Consider the following 15,914-nt stretch of genomic DNA (forward strand, 5'->3'; position numbering starts at 1 on the left):
TTTCACAGTGGTCATGTACTAAGCTGATTTATTCTTAAACTATTATGTCTGAATGAAATTGAAAAACACATACACAAATTTCAAAGAGGCAGTTTGCATTCTGTTTCCTAGAGAGATATCATCGAATGACCTATACTTTCAGAGACAACATAGGGAAAAAATCTTATTGCAGCACTGTGTGCATGTTATGTTATTAGCAGAGAAGCTTTTATTTAATCGCAACTACATTTATTTCCCTAAACAGGATTCCAAGAATCTGAAAGTAAAATTTTATTTAGAAAATTTAAAAATAAAATAAAAATTCTGATACAATTTCCATGTCTCCAGGGGTTGTAGAAGGTGATCTAGCTGCTATTGAAGCTTATAAATCATCAGGAGGAGATATTGCACGGCAACTTACTGCAGATGAAGTACGCTTGTTAAATCGGCCTTCTGCTTTTGATGTGGGATACACACTAGTTCACCTTGCAATACGTTTTCAGAGACAAGATATGTTAGCAGTTCTGCTTACAGAGGTGAGTTTTTATGACTGCTCATTAGTTCGCTCACCAGACTAAACGAATCTGGGTGCCAGTAATAGTTAAAACTTCAGAGTGAGCTGCTTAAAAAATTAGACTAACAACAGAGTTTTGTTTGATTTGTCTAAATCTGATTATTCAGATAAGATCCTTGGACAATTTTTCATTTAATTTGTAATATAGTTAATTTTCTGAATCAGAAAAAGTACTGATCCTTCGTGACTAATTTTCTTCTACATGGAGTTAATGGGAGCTCTCATGCACTCTAGGGAAGTGCAAATTCCCTCCCCTTGCATTGAAACAACTCTGGGAGACTTACAGCACTAAAACTTTAAAATCCGAAAAGATAAATATTTCTAAAGCAATAAAAATGGAAATCACAACTGAAATAAAATTATTGTTAAAAGATGGGGAGGGAGGGAACAGGAAGTGTGGGATGGGGGGGAGTAGGTGGGATTGTCTCTTAATTGTTCCTACCTCAGCACTTCAAATAATGAATCTTGTTAATTCGTTCTTGTTTCTAAGTTGATTGAAAAGTGTCTGTAGAAATAGAAATCTCATGAAGTATATTTTTGTACCTTTTGTACAAACATTGTACCAAACGTTTTGTAATATGTTTATCTTTCAAAGCAAAGAAAGTAACTAAATGTCATCTTACAGGTGTCCCAGCATGCAGCTAAGTGCATTCCTGCTATGGTGTGCCCGGAGCTCACTGAACAAATCCGGCGTGAAATTGCTGCATCGCTTCATCAACGGAAGGGAGATTTTGCTTGCTATTTCCTAACTGACCTTGTTACATTTACGTTACCTGCTGGTAATTACAAGATACTATTAATTTATATTTTAACTGGTTTAAAGAGAGTATAAAAGTATCAACTTCTAATTTTCTTCTGTGGGTGTTGTGGTAAAACTTTCTTGAAGCATTTTTTTCATGTGGAGATACCAAACAAGGTTAACTAATACCGTTCTTGACAGAATTAAGCTTAGATAAATTTTTAGATTTGTTTGGTGATATTTTAATATTTGATTAGAATTATTAGTAAATATTTTATGCAAGTGTTACAATTCTCCATAATGATGGGAACAGCAGTCAGGAACGGGTTAAGTCCGTCTGTCAGCTGATAGGACTGACAGACGGATTAACCCATTCCTGACTGCTGTTCCCACCGCCCCGAGAACGAGCGTATCAGGTAAGCAACGCCCCTTCTGTTTCAGATTCTGGTACTTGTTGAGAAAATATCTGAAATATCTGTTCTTTGTTATTGGCTGATGAATACAGATAGTCTTTGACTTATAACTGTTCATTTAACAACTATTCAAACTTAGAATGGCTTTGGAAAAAGTGACTTTTGACCTGAATTGCACTTATGATCGTTGTATCACACTGCGGTCATTTGATTGCAATTTGGATCCTTGTTAACTGGCTTGCATTTACAACCATGTGCAACAGCCTGTAATTGTGATCATGATTTGTGACCAAATACCCATTAGAGAAACAGGATTTGGTTAATGACCATAACAATTGCAGTGATTCACTTAATGACTGCTGTAAAAATTATTGTAACATAGAGTCCGACCACAATGACTCATGATGGAAATTCTGGCCCCAATTGTGATTGCAAAAACTACCTGTTGTAAGGACTACTGCTGTTTGAGAAAGGATTTTTGTGATTATGTAATAAGTACAGGGATAGATTTTCTTCCAAAGAAATTTCATTTGGGACTGAAATTGATGAGATAGTGGAATAGGGAAGTAGTGTGCTATATGATTCATATAATAAAGTAGATGTAGTTTGGATATAGCAGGGACGCGGTGACTCAGTGGCTAAGACGCAGAGCTTGTCGATCGAAAGATCGGCAGTTTAGCAGTTTGAATCCCTAGTGCTGCGTAACGGGGGTGAGCTCCCGTTACTTGTCCGAGCTTCTGCCAACCTAGCAGTTCAAAAGCACGTAAAAAATGCAAGTAGAAAAATAGGGACCACCTTTGGTGGGAAGGTAACAGCGTCGCATGTGCCTTTAGCATTTAGTCATGCCGGCCACATGACCACGGAGACGTCTCGGATGTCTCCGTGGTCTTCAAAACTCTTTGGCTTTGAAATGGAGATGAGCACCGCCCCCTAGAGTCAGGAACAACTAGCACATATGTGTAGGGGAACCTTTATCTTCACCTTTATAGTTTGGATATGCAAACAACATCCTGAAAGGAACTAGAGTTTATTTTGCTCAGTGATTAATAATTGTAACTGTAAGCACATGCGACTTATATGTGTATTCTCCTCTTTTGTCACTACCTTTTCCTTTTCCTTTTCCTTTGGTTTTTGTTTATTTGTTTATTTTCCCCTTTATTATTACAACTGTTGTGTTTAGGTTGTAAGCTGTGAGCAGAAACTGACTGCTACAAAGATAATTTTATTATTCCTATCTTAAAACAAAGCAAATTAATCCAAAATCTAAAATTAATAAAATAGAATTAGTAGTCTAAGTCCCAAGTGGCAGATTTATTACATTTGAACCATTTGTTGCTGCATTTTCAGTATAGCCATACAAAATTTGACATTACCACAGTGGGAGTCTAAAAGAACAAAATGAGTGTAATATATTACTATCTTTTCTGGAAGATGTCACAAAAGAGTAGCATGTAAAAAATGCAGGAATCATATTTTGGACAGGTAGGCAGTTTCCTTCCATTAGTAAATCCTCCCTGTAATAGTACCTTGTAGTACCTTGTGCCCAATGGTGAAATCTGAACCGATTTGCTACCAGTTTGCTGGTTGCGCATGCGTACTGCACACCAAGCGTGTGCTGCATGCACAAGTGCACAGTAAGCACCAAAAGGAGGCTTGGGAAGGTAAGTAGAATGGGGGAGGGGGGGAAATCAGTGATCTTGGGAACCTTTTTAAAAACTTTTTTAAAGCATTTTTTACTACCTATTTGCTCGAACCGGTAGTAAAAAAATGCTTAAAAAAATAAAAAATTTTTTTTGATGATCAGCTGAGCGACGCATGATCATTGGAATTAAAAAAAAAAAAAACTTTTTAAAGCATCCAGAGATCCGGTAGTAAAAAAAAATGGTTAAAAAGTAAAAAAAAAAAAAGTTCCGACGATTGTGTGTCGCTCAGTTGATTGTCGGAACTTTTTTTTTACATTTTTTAATTACCGGTTCGGCGAACCAGTAGCATTTTTTACTACTGATTTGGGTGAACCGGTCTAAACCGGTAACATTTCATCCCTGCTTGTGCCTAATTTAAAAAAAAAATCTTCTATAACCTTGGGAAGGTTAAAATGTATAAATAGCCTGCAAATAGCATGCTCCTTTTGCAATCATGACTTTTCTGTTCCTGGATAGGGTGATAGCTTCAGTTTGATATTTAATATTATCCAGTCTTTGAAGGGCTGTCTTTTTTGCCTTTTCAGAGCTGTATGATTGAAGGAAATCTCTGTGACTTATTACTGTTTAAATTTTAACTATTTGGGTATTCTCTTGAAAGACTGTATTCTTTCAGTTAGTGACTATTAAGTTACAGACAGGGTGGATTTGATTTAAATCAACTCGATTTAAATCATGATTTAAATCATGAGTTAAATCACTAGTAAAAAGGCTTGATTTAAATCAACTCGATTTAAATCATAATTTTTAAAGAGCAACTGTCATTTCTGCTGTGAAATTGTGTGACTGCATCAATGGAGTGCATGTTATCTCAGCTTGCAGAGCTTGGATTCATTGAATGAGTTTATCAAAAATGTAAATATTGCAGAATATACAGCCTCATGCTACATAACTAAGCTCCATTTAATGCTGAATAAACTAAATTATTAATGTATCTTAAATAGAAAACTATCTTTAGATAGATTTTTATTCCAAAAGCATTTTATTAAAATAAATTTGAAAAAAATAAAAAAAATCCGATTTAACTAAAAAAACCATTTTTTTAAATTTTTTTAAAAAAAATCATTGATTTTTATCCACCCTGGTTACAACGGCACTTCAAAAAGGAACTTATGACCGTTCTTCATACTTACAACCGTTGCAGCATCCCCAGAGTCACGTGATCAAAATATAGACATTGGCAACTGTCTCATATTTATGATGGTTGCAATGTATTGGGGTCGTGTAATCACCTTTTGTGACCTTTTGACAAGCAAAGTCAATGGGGAAGCCAGTTTCACTTAACTGTTATTAACTTAACAGCTGCAATGATTCACTTAACAGTGGAAAGAAAAGTCATAAAATGGGATGAAATTCACTTAACAAAGTTTCACTTAGCAACAAAAATTTTGGGCTCAATTGTGGTCATACAATTGACTATCTGTACTGTTTTCTAGCTATTCACATTATATAATACCTCTCACATCCTCATTCAGCAATCATTCAGCCCCCCATTCACAAACTTTTTCTCTTCATTCTTACCAAGCTCCCTTTTTTAAACTTCTAATTTGTTTGACTGTACATATTTTTGGTATATTGTATAACAGAATAAGAGAGACCTTGGAGGTCTTCTAGTCCAACCCCCTGCTTAGGCAGGAAACTCTACACCACTTCAGACAAATGGTTGTCTAATCTCTTCTTAAAAACATCCAGTGTTGGAGCATTCACAACTTCTGGAGGCAAGTTGTTCCACTGATTAATTGTTCTAACTGTCAGGAAATTTCTCCTTAGTTCTAAGTTGCTTCTCTCCTTGATTAGTTTCCACCCATTGCTTCTTGTCTTACCCTCAGGTGCTTTGAGAATAGCTTGACTCCCTCTTCTTTGTGGCAGCCCCTGAGATATTGGAACACTGCTCTCATGTTTTCCCCAGACCTTCTTTTCATTGAACTACTAGAAATACCCAGTTCCTGCAACTGTTCTATATATGTTTTAGCCTCCAGTTCCCTAATCATCTTTGTTGCTCTTCTCTGCACTCTTTCTAGAGTCTCCACATCTTTTTTACATCGTGGCAACCAAAACTGGATGCAGTATTCTAAGTGTGGACTTACCAAGGCATTATAAAGTGGTATTAACACTTCATGTGATCTTGATTCTATCCCTCTGTTTATGCAGCCTAGATCTGTGTTGGCTTTTTTGGCAGCTGCTGCACACTGCTGGTTCATATTTAAATGATTGTCCACTAGGAGTCCAAGATCCCTCTCACAGTTACTACTATTGAGCAAGGTACCACATATACTGTACCTGTGCATTTTGTTTTTCTTGCCTAAATGAAGAACCTTACTTTTTTCACCATTGAATTTCATTTTGTTACCATGTTTCCCTGAAAATAAGACAGTGTCTTATTTTCTTTTGGGCTTCAAAATAAGCACTTGGGCTTATTTTTGGGGAGATCTTACTTTTTTAAAGTGCTACTGCTGGTCCCACTCTCTCCGTCATGCTGTCTGTTCCCCAGAAGCAGCAATGGAAGGGAAAGAGACGGGGGTGGGGGAGGAAAAGAAGCGATCCCAGAAGCAGCAGTGGAAAGGAAAGAGACTGGGGGGGGGGAAGAAGGGAACGAAGGGATCCCAGAAGCAGCAGTGGAAAGGAAAGAGACTGAGGGGTGGGGGGGAGAAGGGGAAGGGAAAGAAGCTATCCCAGAAGCAGCAATGGAAGGCATGCAGGCATGCAGGCTGGCGCTCAGCAGCTTAAAAACGGCAGGCGAGGCGACACAGGCAGCCACTCCTAAAGGGGCCCTGGCAGGCTGGTGGCCTGGGATGATTCAAGCCAGCCAGCCAAGAGCAGTCCCACAGCGCTGCCAGGAGGGCAAAGAGACCAGCAGCAGCATGGGCAGCCTCTTGGCCATTTAAAGACTTGTGGATTTCAACTCCCAGAACTTCCCACAGCCCCCCCCATCAGCTCCTTCCCCTTTCTGGGTTGGGGTAGCTCCCACCCACCGGGTCCATTGGGGTTGGAAGTTCGATCGCACCCCACGAGGGAGCCTCCATCAGCTGAGCCAGCACGGGTCGGGAGCTGCCTCTCATTCTGTCTCTCTGTGGAGGCCTCTCAGTGCAGTGCTCAGAGCTTCGGACCAAACCTCCGCCTTCCCTGTGCAGGATTGCAAGGCTGGAGGCTTCGCCTTGCTCCGATCAGCAGAAAAATCCCCCCCCCATTTCCCTGCCGATCATTCTATCCTTGGGGAGCTCTGCACAGACACACATCCCAAAAATGCTCCCTCCGAAGCCTTCAGCCTTGCAATCCTACACAGGGAAGGCGGAGGTTTGCTCAGAAGCCGTGGCAGAGCATTGCACTAGGAGGCCTCCGCAGAGAGACAGAATGAGAGACAGCTCCCAGCCTGTGCTGCCTCAGCTGATCCATGGGCCGCAATTAAGGTGCTGAGCTTCCATAAGGTGACTAGGGAAAGGAAGGGCTGCCTCCTGGGCTTCCCATGCTAACCCCTTCACTAGGACTTATTTTCGGGGGAGGGCGCCCAATATTCAAGTCTGTCAAGATCCTTCTATATCTTAAGCCTATCTTCCAGAGTGTTGGCTATTCCTGCTACTTGGTGTCGTCTGCAAATTTGATGAGTTCCCCATTTATCCCCTCGTCCAAATCTTTGATTAAGATGTTGAAGAGTACTGGGCCTAAAACAGAGCCTTGGGGTACCCCACTGCATACTTCCCTCCATGTAGATGCAGTTCCATTGAGGACTACACGTTGAGTGTGGTTGGTCAGCCAGTTATGAATCCATCTGATGGTGATGCTATCTAACCCCCATTTTTCTATTTTATCTAGTAGTAGCTTATGGTCTACTTTATTAAATGTCTTACTCAAGTCCAAGTAAATTATATCGACAACATTCCTCTGGTCCACTAATTTTGTCACTTTGTCAAAGAATACAATAAGATTAGTCTGACATGATCTGTTTTTGACAAACCCATGTTGGCTTTTGGTTATTACTTTGTTTGCTTCTAGGTATTCGCTGATTCGTTACTTGATTATCTTTTACAGAATCTTCCCTGGTATTGAGGTCAGGCTGATAGATTTGTAGTTTCCTGGGTCTATTTTTTCCCCCTTTTTTGAAGATGGGAACTACATCAGCTCTTTTCCAGTCCTCTGGCAATTCCCCGATGCTCCAGGATCTTTGAAAGATATAGTTCAGTGGTTCTGAAATCTCCTCTGCCAGTTCTTTCAGAATCTTGGGGTGTAGCCCATCTGGTCCTGGTGATTTGAACTTGTCTAGGGTAGACAGGTGCTCTTTTACCATTTTCTTCCCTATTTTAACTTGTGTTCCTAATCTGTTTTTTGTGATGATTTTGATAGGTTGGACTGCATTTTCCCTTTGTGTAAAGACAGTTGCAAAAAACGAGTTAAGTAGTTCTGCTTTCTCCCTGTTGCTTGTCAGCTTCCTGCCACTTTCTCCCAGCAATGAACCAATTGTTTCCTTGACTTTTTTCTTGTTTTTAACATGTTGGAAGAAGATTTTTTTGTTATTTTTTACTTTTGTCGCAAGCCTTTGTTGTGAAAGCTAAGGCCTCATTGTGAGCCTTAGCTTTCCTCACTTGATCTTTGCAGGGTTGGGCTATTTGCTGATATTCTGCCTTAGTTATGTGCCCCTCTTTCCACTTTTTATACTTTTTAATTTTTTATTTATTTATTTATAATTAAATTTATATACTGCCCTACTCCCGAAGGACTCAGGGCGGTGACTATAAAGGTACCCATCATAGCTTTGTCAACCTAGGATTCACATAACAGTGCTTAATAAGACAAAAAAGAATAGATAGACTAGGCCAGTGATGGCTAACCTTTTTGCCATCGCATGCCAGGAGGGGGGGGGCGGGGGGGTCATGCACACCAATAATTTTATCTGCCCTGCGCATGCGCATGCAACTCCCCCTCTCCCCCCCCGCTCCTGGCATGCGATGGCCTGGTAGGCCTGGTTATCTTTCTTACCTGGTTCTAGATCCTCTCTATTTATCTGGGAAGGGCGAAAACAGCCTTTCTCACTCCCTCGGAGGCCCTCCAAAGGTCTGAAACGGCCCATTTCCCAACTCCTGGTGGAACAGGAAGTGACGTTTGTTGCTGTCCCCAGCCTTTCTAGGAGTCTCTGGAGGCTGGGGACAGCAAAAAACGTTACTTCCTGTCCCCCCCCAGGCCTCTGGAGGCAGGAAACACCCTACTTCTGGTGGGCCCAGAAGGCCTGAAAATCAGCTGGCCGGCGCGCACATGCGTGCCAGAGCTCAGCTGGCATGCCCACTGATATGGCTACATGTGCCACCTGTGGCACGCATGCCATAGGTTTGCCATCACGGGACTAGGCTATCGGTTGTTCTCAAATTCATGTCACTTGCAGCATTCCTTGCTTACGGTAGGGCATAATTCCAGTCAATTCTCAGTCACTGAGGATGGACCTATCAGAAAAAGGTTAACTTGACCTTTTTTAGATGGAAAACCGGGCTTAGTCTTACATCTATGGAGGAAAACACTCCTCATTAGTCTGTTTTGCTGAGATTTTTCTTGAGCTAGATATTCACAAGGCAGAGAAAAAAAAAAGTTCACAGCCACAGCTTTATCGATATTCCATATAGCATTATCAGTCAATGTGGATTTATTTGGTCTGTTTTCCAACCCTATTAAAATTTTTACACAGACCAACTCCACAATGTCTCTGAATAGCTTACAATTAAAGAATTAAGAGGAAAACAATATATGTCAAAGAGAAAGGGGATAATCATCTGAAAGATGAACCTTATAAAACAAAAAGAACAAAAGGATAAAAAAACCAAAGAGATTTTTAACCACTAGATAGCCTGGGATGGTTTCTGACCATCCCAGGCTATCTATATGTTTGCCTCTCTCCCATTGTTTCAAGCTGGCTCACTAGATCTATCAGAGAGGGTGTGCTGTGGGTCCCTTCTATTAAATAATGTCATCATTTTGGACTCGAGAGTTGTACCTTTTCGGTGGCAGTTCCTGTTCTATGGAACAGCAATCTGAAGACATCTAAAAGGTACCAGCCATGTTAGTCCTTCAAAAGACTCCAAAGAAAATGCTGTTTCCCCAGGCATTTGGACTAGGAAGTTAGGTGAGCTTTGCTGCTGATTTAGCTTTTCACTAAAGAAGAAATGGGCCGGTGAGGCAGGTGTAGGGGTGTGCGAGACTTGTTACAACTGTCCAAAGGTAAGTAGTAGGAGCTCCACCACCCCTTCCCCCTCAGCTTAATTTTTACCAGTGTATTCTGGAGTGGGCGGGATCTTAATTAGGGCTTATTTTGGGGGTAGGGCTTATATTGGGCACATATGTAAAAATCAAGCTAGGACTTACTTTCAGGATAGGTCGTATTTTCGGGAAAACGGTACCATCGTTCAAGTTCTGATTTCTCCTCTTGTTATTACTTCACCTTATATAAAAATGTGTATTCCATTAATCCCCCTCTTTCTAGTTTCCATCCCTATTCTAATTTTTAATTATGCCACTATTACATTTAAAAATATTCCCTTTCTATCCATCGTCTCTTGCCCGCTTTAAAGCTTTAATTGTTTGTTTCTTAGCTTGCCTCCCATATTCCTCTCTTGGATCTTTATCTCTATCTGCTTCTACATCTTGACCAATCATTTTAAACATTTCTCTCTTCTCTGCCCTTTTCCATTTTCTAATTTTCAAAATATCTACCCTTGCCCCTATCGCTCTTCCAAAAAAGTCTTCCTGCAACTCCAGTTCCTTTTTTAATTCCCTTAAAGTACTCCTCCCTCAGTTTATTTCATCAGTCATTATTGTTTTTGTTGTTATCTCCTTTTTGTCATCTTCTTTTATTTGTTGGTTTGTCTGTTCTGTTTTTTCATCTACTCTTTCAATTGGCTCCTCTTCCTGAGTGTCTTGGTCACTCCTTGTCCTTTGTATCATGTTTTCCAGCTCCCTAACTATGCATTTTATTCATAATCTCCTTGTATCTTCTTGTCAAAGTATCAAAACTTTGAATTTCCGAATTCAAAGTATTAAGGATGCTTAATGCTGTCTTCCCAAATTCCACTTATTTCTTGCTGGTGGAGCATCTCGTTTAGTTTTATTTTATCCCTCTTTTGTCCAATAATCCAAAAACCATATATTCAAACCTAAAGTCACTTTTCAAAAAGTTTGATATTCATAAAACTTTCTATCCCAAAGCTGATTGACCTGTTCCTCTGGATAGTCTCAAAAATTTTTCCCAGAACTTTCATAAGTCCCTCTATCAATTCAGTCTTGTGTTGTAGCCTTCAGGGGTCACTTTAATAATAATGTCTTTCTTATTCTGACATTTAAATTGCCAATAGCCAAATATTTCAGGATTTTGGGAATATGTTATGCCTTCCTTTTGTCAGCAGGTCAAATTTCCCACAATTTGACTCTTAAGTCAAATTTCAATATTAACCAGTTTTATCCAATTTTAATGGTAACAATCAAAATATAAAGATGATGTTACTTTTTTAAGTAAATAGTTCCAGCATTTTGAAATGCCTATCCAAACGCCTGTCCAATTTAGAAATCCAATTTTCTGTGTTTTTAAAGGTTTTTCCTCTCTCTCTTTGATTCTTTTTCCTACAATTTTGAAATTCTTCTCAAAATGTTAAATTGCTGCTTTTAAAAATAGCAGTGAGCCTCTCTTTTCTTTTGGATATTCTTTTGGTTTCGTTTAGTTTTAAGTAAAAAGAATTCTTCTCACCCAGTTCCAGACACTGTTCACCAGCTCTGTTCCAGTACAGTTCTTAGGTGTTTCTTGCCTGTCCCAGCTTCGTGGCAGCTGTCTTTAGGCTGCCCCTTCTCCTCGCCGTGGCATAGAGGGAAAAAAGCCCGGGGTTCAGCAGCAGAGTTGCGCCCCTCCTTAGCTTCGCTGCCCCTACAAGGCGGCTTTGGCTCCTATTGGAGCCCACAAACAGGGAGATCTTGGCACAGGGAATGTGGAAACCCATTCCCTGTGTCTGATATCGCTGCGACATCAGCCGGACAAGACTGATCTGGAACTTTTCTTCAGGTACTCCATGTCAAGCCCACTCTCAGGAATTTTTTTTCCAGTTCAACAGAGCCTAAACAGGCATTCTATTTGAAACCTGTATTATGACTATAGCAAGCATTTCATTTTTTGTGCTTCCAGATTATTTGTAAAAAGTAATTTCATCAATATAAACTCATTATGTTTGAGTTATATATTTTTGTTGCAAAAGAGTTTTTGGAAGAGGCTTTGAAAGCAGAATACCTCTTGTCTCCAATTCTCCAATTATACTTAATTTGTTCTGATTCATTGGAGTATGTAATGCAAAACAATTTGGCTACACTACTAAATGAAAATAATTATTTTTGGTGCATCTCTTTGGCTAAGTCGGGTGGGCCAAGAAAGGGAGCAAGAATAATGTTACTTGAATTAATAAGAAGCTTTTTCTATTGAGTGTCTTAATAGAATTTTCAAGCCTACTTTCCTAAACTCATTTTGTCTAGAAGCTCTAATTAACAGGTTTGTGTTATTTATTATGTTTACTGCACAAATATGTTACTATATCAAGGGAGTCATATAAATTAAAAAATACTTTTAATTAGTTTTACTCTGATCAAACTCGTCTATATCTTATATAATGGAAAAATATATTTACTATTCAATGCATAACATGAATTCAGGTAGGACAAATGGTAAAGTTTGGGATTATTTTATAACGCATAATTAATATGATTGCAGCTTACATTTTAAGTACTTTTATTTTTCATCTTTAACAAATAACATTTGTACATTGATTTATACAAGAATTTTGCATTGTCAAATTCAGTTGTACACTATGTTGTTCAGTAAATATATAGCCTGAGTGGATTTATCAAGAAACATTTTAAATCTATAGAGAAGTAATTTTTTAGGTTTTGGAACTGGCATTCCAAAAGGAATAATCAAGACACTATCTCTTTATAGTAATAATGCACAGTCTTTTACAAGTTGCATTTTAAAATTTAAGTAGGGCCAGCAGAGGAAATCTAGATTTAATTTAATTTAAATTATATATATTACCCATATATTATATATTTTTCTTTAAGTTATATTAAAATACATTATTGGAAACAATTTCAGAACATCCTAGGTCAATGATGGCCAACCTTTTTGCCATCGCATGCCAGAGGGAGGGATCGCGTGCGCGTGCCCACACCCATAATTCTGTGCGCCCCTGCATGCGCGTGGGACCCCTCCCGCTCCCCGCACTCCTGGCACGTGATGGCCTGGTAGGCCCGTTTTTCTTTCTCACCTGGCTCTAGGGCCTCTCTAGTAATCTGGAGAGGGCGAAAACTGCCTCCCCCCCAGGAGGTCCTCCGGAGTCTGAAAACAGCCTGTTTAACAACTTCCGGTGGGACTGGTAGGCCCGTTTTTTGCTGTCCCCAGCCTCCAGGGCCTCTCTAGGAGTCTGGAGAGGGCAAAAATGACCTTCCCCACCCCCCTGGAGGTCCTCCGGAGGCCAAAAATGGCCCGTTTGACAACTTCCGGAAGTTGAGCTCTGATATGGCTACGTGTGCCACCTGTGCCATAGTTTCGCCATCACGGTCCTAGGTGCTTATTCCCAGGTCTCTGCAACCGTAAAACCTTATGTTCTGCAACTTTGCTTTACATTTTAGTCATTGTTGAGTTCATTTCTTGTATTATTTGGTGTCGGTTTACAATAAGATTTTATACATGTGTTGGGAACTATTGCATTGATACCTCAGGTATCACTTGATGAGTTTAGATATGAAAGAAAAATAACCACATGAAGAAATGAGGATGTTCTGAAGAGCTTGTTCTGAAAAGTGTTATCATATTGTGTGAAACAGTTTTTAAAGTAGAGAAAGTTGTACATTTAAGTGAATTGTTATGGTCAGATGTGTAATAATCGAATGTCTTCCTTTATAGATATTGAAGATTTGCCGCCAACAGTTCAAGAGAAGCTTTTCGATGAAGTACTTGATAGGGATGTTCAAAAAGGTAAATATGTTGTATAATATATAGTTTACACAATATGATATTATTAACTTGACTGTGTTTTAGAATTTACTTTGGAAAAGCTTTCACCTGAGGTTTATGGAATAGTAATTAAGAATAGAACTATTAAAGAGCACCAGGGAAGAACTAAATATAAATTTACAAATTGCATATGTATGTGACAGGAATAAATTGATGTTCTTTTCTTTGATGTATTATCAGAAGGGTATAGGTGGCAGTATAATTCACTAAATGTCAAGGTTCCAAGTAATAGATCCCATTTAATAAGAACTCCGAGACAGGCAATTTCCTCAAAGAACATTTTATTGGGACATATCAATTTGGCATGTTCCTGGTGGAAAACCGGCTCTAAGTTCCTGCCAGTTTTACACCCAATTAAAAGGAAAACTTTGTCACTTCCCCCCAGAGTCTTCAGTCACATGGTCCAATCAGCATACAGTCCAGTTGCTAGGTGACCTCAGTCTCCACCTTTCGAGCACCTGCACCAATGTCCTTAATTCCCAGAGCAAATAATTTTATTTAGGCTACAACCCAGAGGTGGGTTTCAGCCGGTTCGGACCAGTTTGGGCAAACCAGTTGTTAAATTTTTGTGCAGTTCAGAGAACTGGCTAATTGTACCACTGGCTGGCCCCTCCTGCCCCTCCCCTCCCAATCACTCCTTATCTCGCCTTAGCCGTGGCATAGCAGCTGCTCTCCGGCTTCCTCATTCGCTAGCTCACTTGCCTCAACCACATGGTCCCTGCAGCCCAGCCCACTTGCCTGCCTTCGTCCCGGCATCCCATGCGGCCCTGGTCCCTGCCAAGCCTTCCTTTGCCATTCTCCACTGCCTCCCACATGGCCCAGCTACCTGCCTGTCTGTTGAGCCTTCCTTCACCTCTTTGCCAGCACAGATGGCCTGTTGCCACTGCCTCTTTCCTGGCGCAAACTGCCTGCCACTGCGTCTTTGCCGTGAGTGACATCAAGTTGGCCATGCTCAGTCAGTCACATGACCCCCCCCAGCTACGCCCACCTGGTGATTAGGAAGAACCGGTTGTTAAATTAGTTGAATCTCACCACTGCTACAACCCCCCAGCTATCTCTACACTCCCCTCCCTGGCCTTTTCACTCCAGGCTGTGTCAATACATACAGTAGTGCAAAATAATGAGCAAGTGAGAATCATTCATTTAGTTGGTAATTGATTTCCCCCACAATTTCTGCTTTTTGAAGGAACCTTAGAATAGAAGAATTTTAAGGTAGGTTAAAATTTTATTGGAGTTTCCATTCTTTATTTATTTAGAATAATGTTTTCATCAAATATCCTTAAAACCATATGATACAGGGGGAATGAGGAAAGAGGGGCTGCTTCACAGGGCAAAATCAGAGACCTCGAAACACTCAACTCTGACCACTATCTTCCTTTTTTCCTGAGCACACCTGGGACTTGTGCCTGCTACTATCACAACAACAAAGAAGAAACGGGCAAGAAACCTTTTCTTGCTGGACTTCAGTTTTGGCAATCTGGAAATGCTAGGCTTCCCACTATTGTCTTGAAGCTAAGAGAGTTTTACTTAAAAGCCAAGCAATTTATCTGCTTTATCTAAAAGTAATAAAAGTGCTAAATGGTTTTGTGTCTTGCTCATTGGATTTAAGATAGCCGATTGGGTACTGTTTCTATTTTGTAGAATTAGAAGAAGAATCTCCCATTATAAACTGGTCACTGGAACTGGGTACACGTTTGGACAGTAGACTTTATGCACTTTGGAATCGGACTGCAGGAGATTGCCTGCTTGATTCAGTTCTACAAGCTACCTGGGGCATTTATGATAAGGATTCGGTGCTACGTAAAGCTCTTCATGACAGTTTACACGATTGTTCCCATTGGTAAGCAGAAATGGTTTTGCTGTACAGTTGAATGACTTTAATTGTTAACTTTCTTCAAACAAAAATCCAGAACTTTTAGATTTGGGAGGGATAAATTTGCTAGTCTTTTACAGCAAAAGCAATATTCTTTTGCAATCTTACTCTGTCATAAAATATTGAAACTTTTGTGTCAGAAAACCTTCCAATTTATACAAATAGTAAGTTGTGTCTATATAGTATATAAAGTGACATTTAATTAGTCAACTGATGGTCCAATGGGATTTATCTGAAGTAGTTATTTATATATCTTATCACATCTATAAGGGATGCGGTGGCTCAGTAGCTAAGACGCTGAGCTTGTCGATTGAAAGGTCGGCAGTTCAGCGGTTCGAATCCCTAGTTCCGCGTAACAGGGTGAGCTCCCATTGCTTGTCAGCTTCTGTCAACCTAGCAGTTTGAAAGCACATAAAAAATGCAAGTAGAAAAATAGGGACCAACTTTGGTGGGAAGGTAACAGTGTACTGGGCTTAGTCATGCTGGCCACATGACCACGGAGACGTTTTTGGACAGCACTGGCTCTTCGGCTTTGAAACGGAGATGAGCACCGCCCCTTAGAGTCGGGAAAGACTAGCACATATGTGCGAGGGGAACCTTTACCTTTTTTTT

The 15,914-nt window shown here is 40.0% G+C and overlaps 1 protein-coding gene across 1 annotated transcript in view; it reads left to right on the plus strand.

The window, feature by feature from the left end:
* Positions 1–15,914, plus strand: part of ZRANB1 (zinc finger RANBP2-type containing 1) — a 61,024-nt gene that overhangs the window by 32,215 nt on the left and 12,895 nt on the right. The window contains exons 4-7 of the mRNA XM_070945585.1: positions 328–515; positions 1,179–1,332; positions 13,319–13,390; positions 15,071–15,269. Of these exons, the coding sequence (XP_070801686.1) occupies positions 328–515; positions 1,179–1,332; positions 13,319–13,390; positions 15,071–15,269 (613 nt within the window). The remainder of the gene's footprint in view (positions 1–327; positions 516–1,178; positions 1,333–13,318; positions 13,391–15,070; positions 15,270–15,914) is intronic.

The sequence above is a fragment of the Pituophis catenifer genome, unplaced genomic scaffold (assembly GCF_029215685.1).
Source record: "Pituophis catenifer annectens isolate HBS135680 unplaced genomic scaffold, rPitCat1.0.hap2 SCAF_6, whole genome shotgun sequence".
Lineage (NCBI taxonomy): Eukaryota > Metazoa > Chordata > Lepidosauria > Squamata > Colubridae > Pituophis > Pituophis catenifer.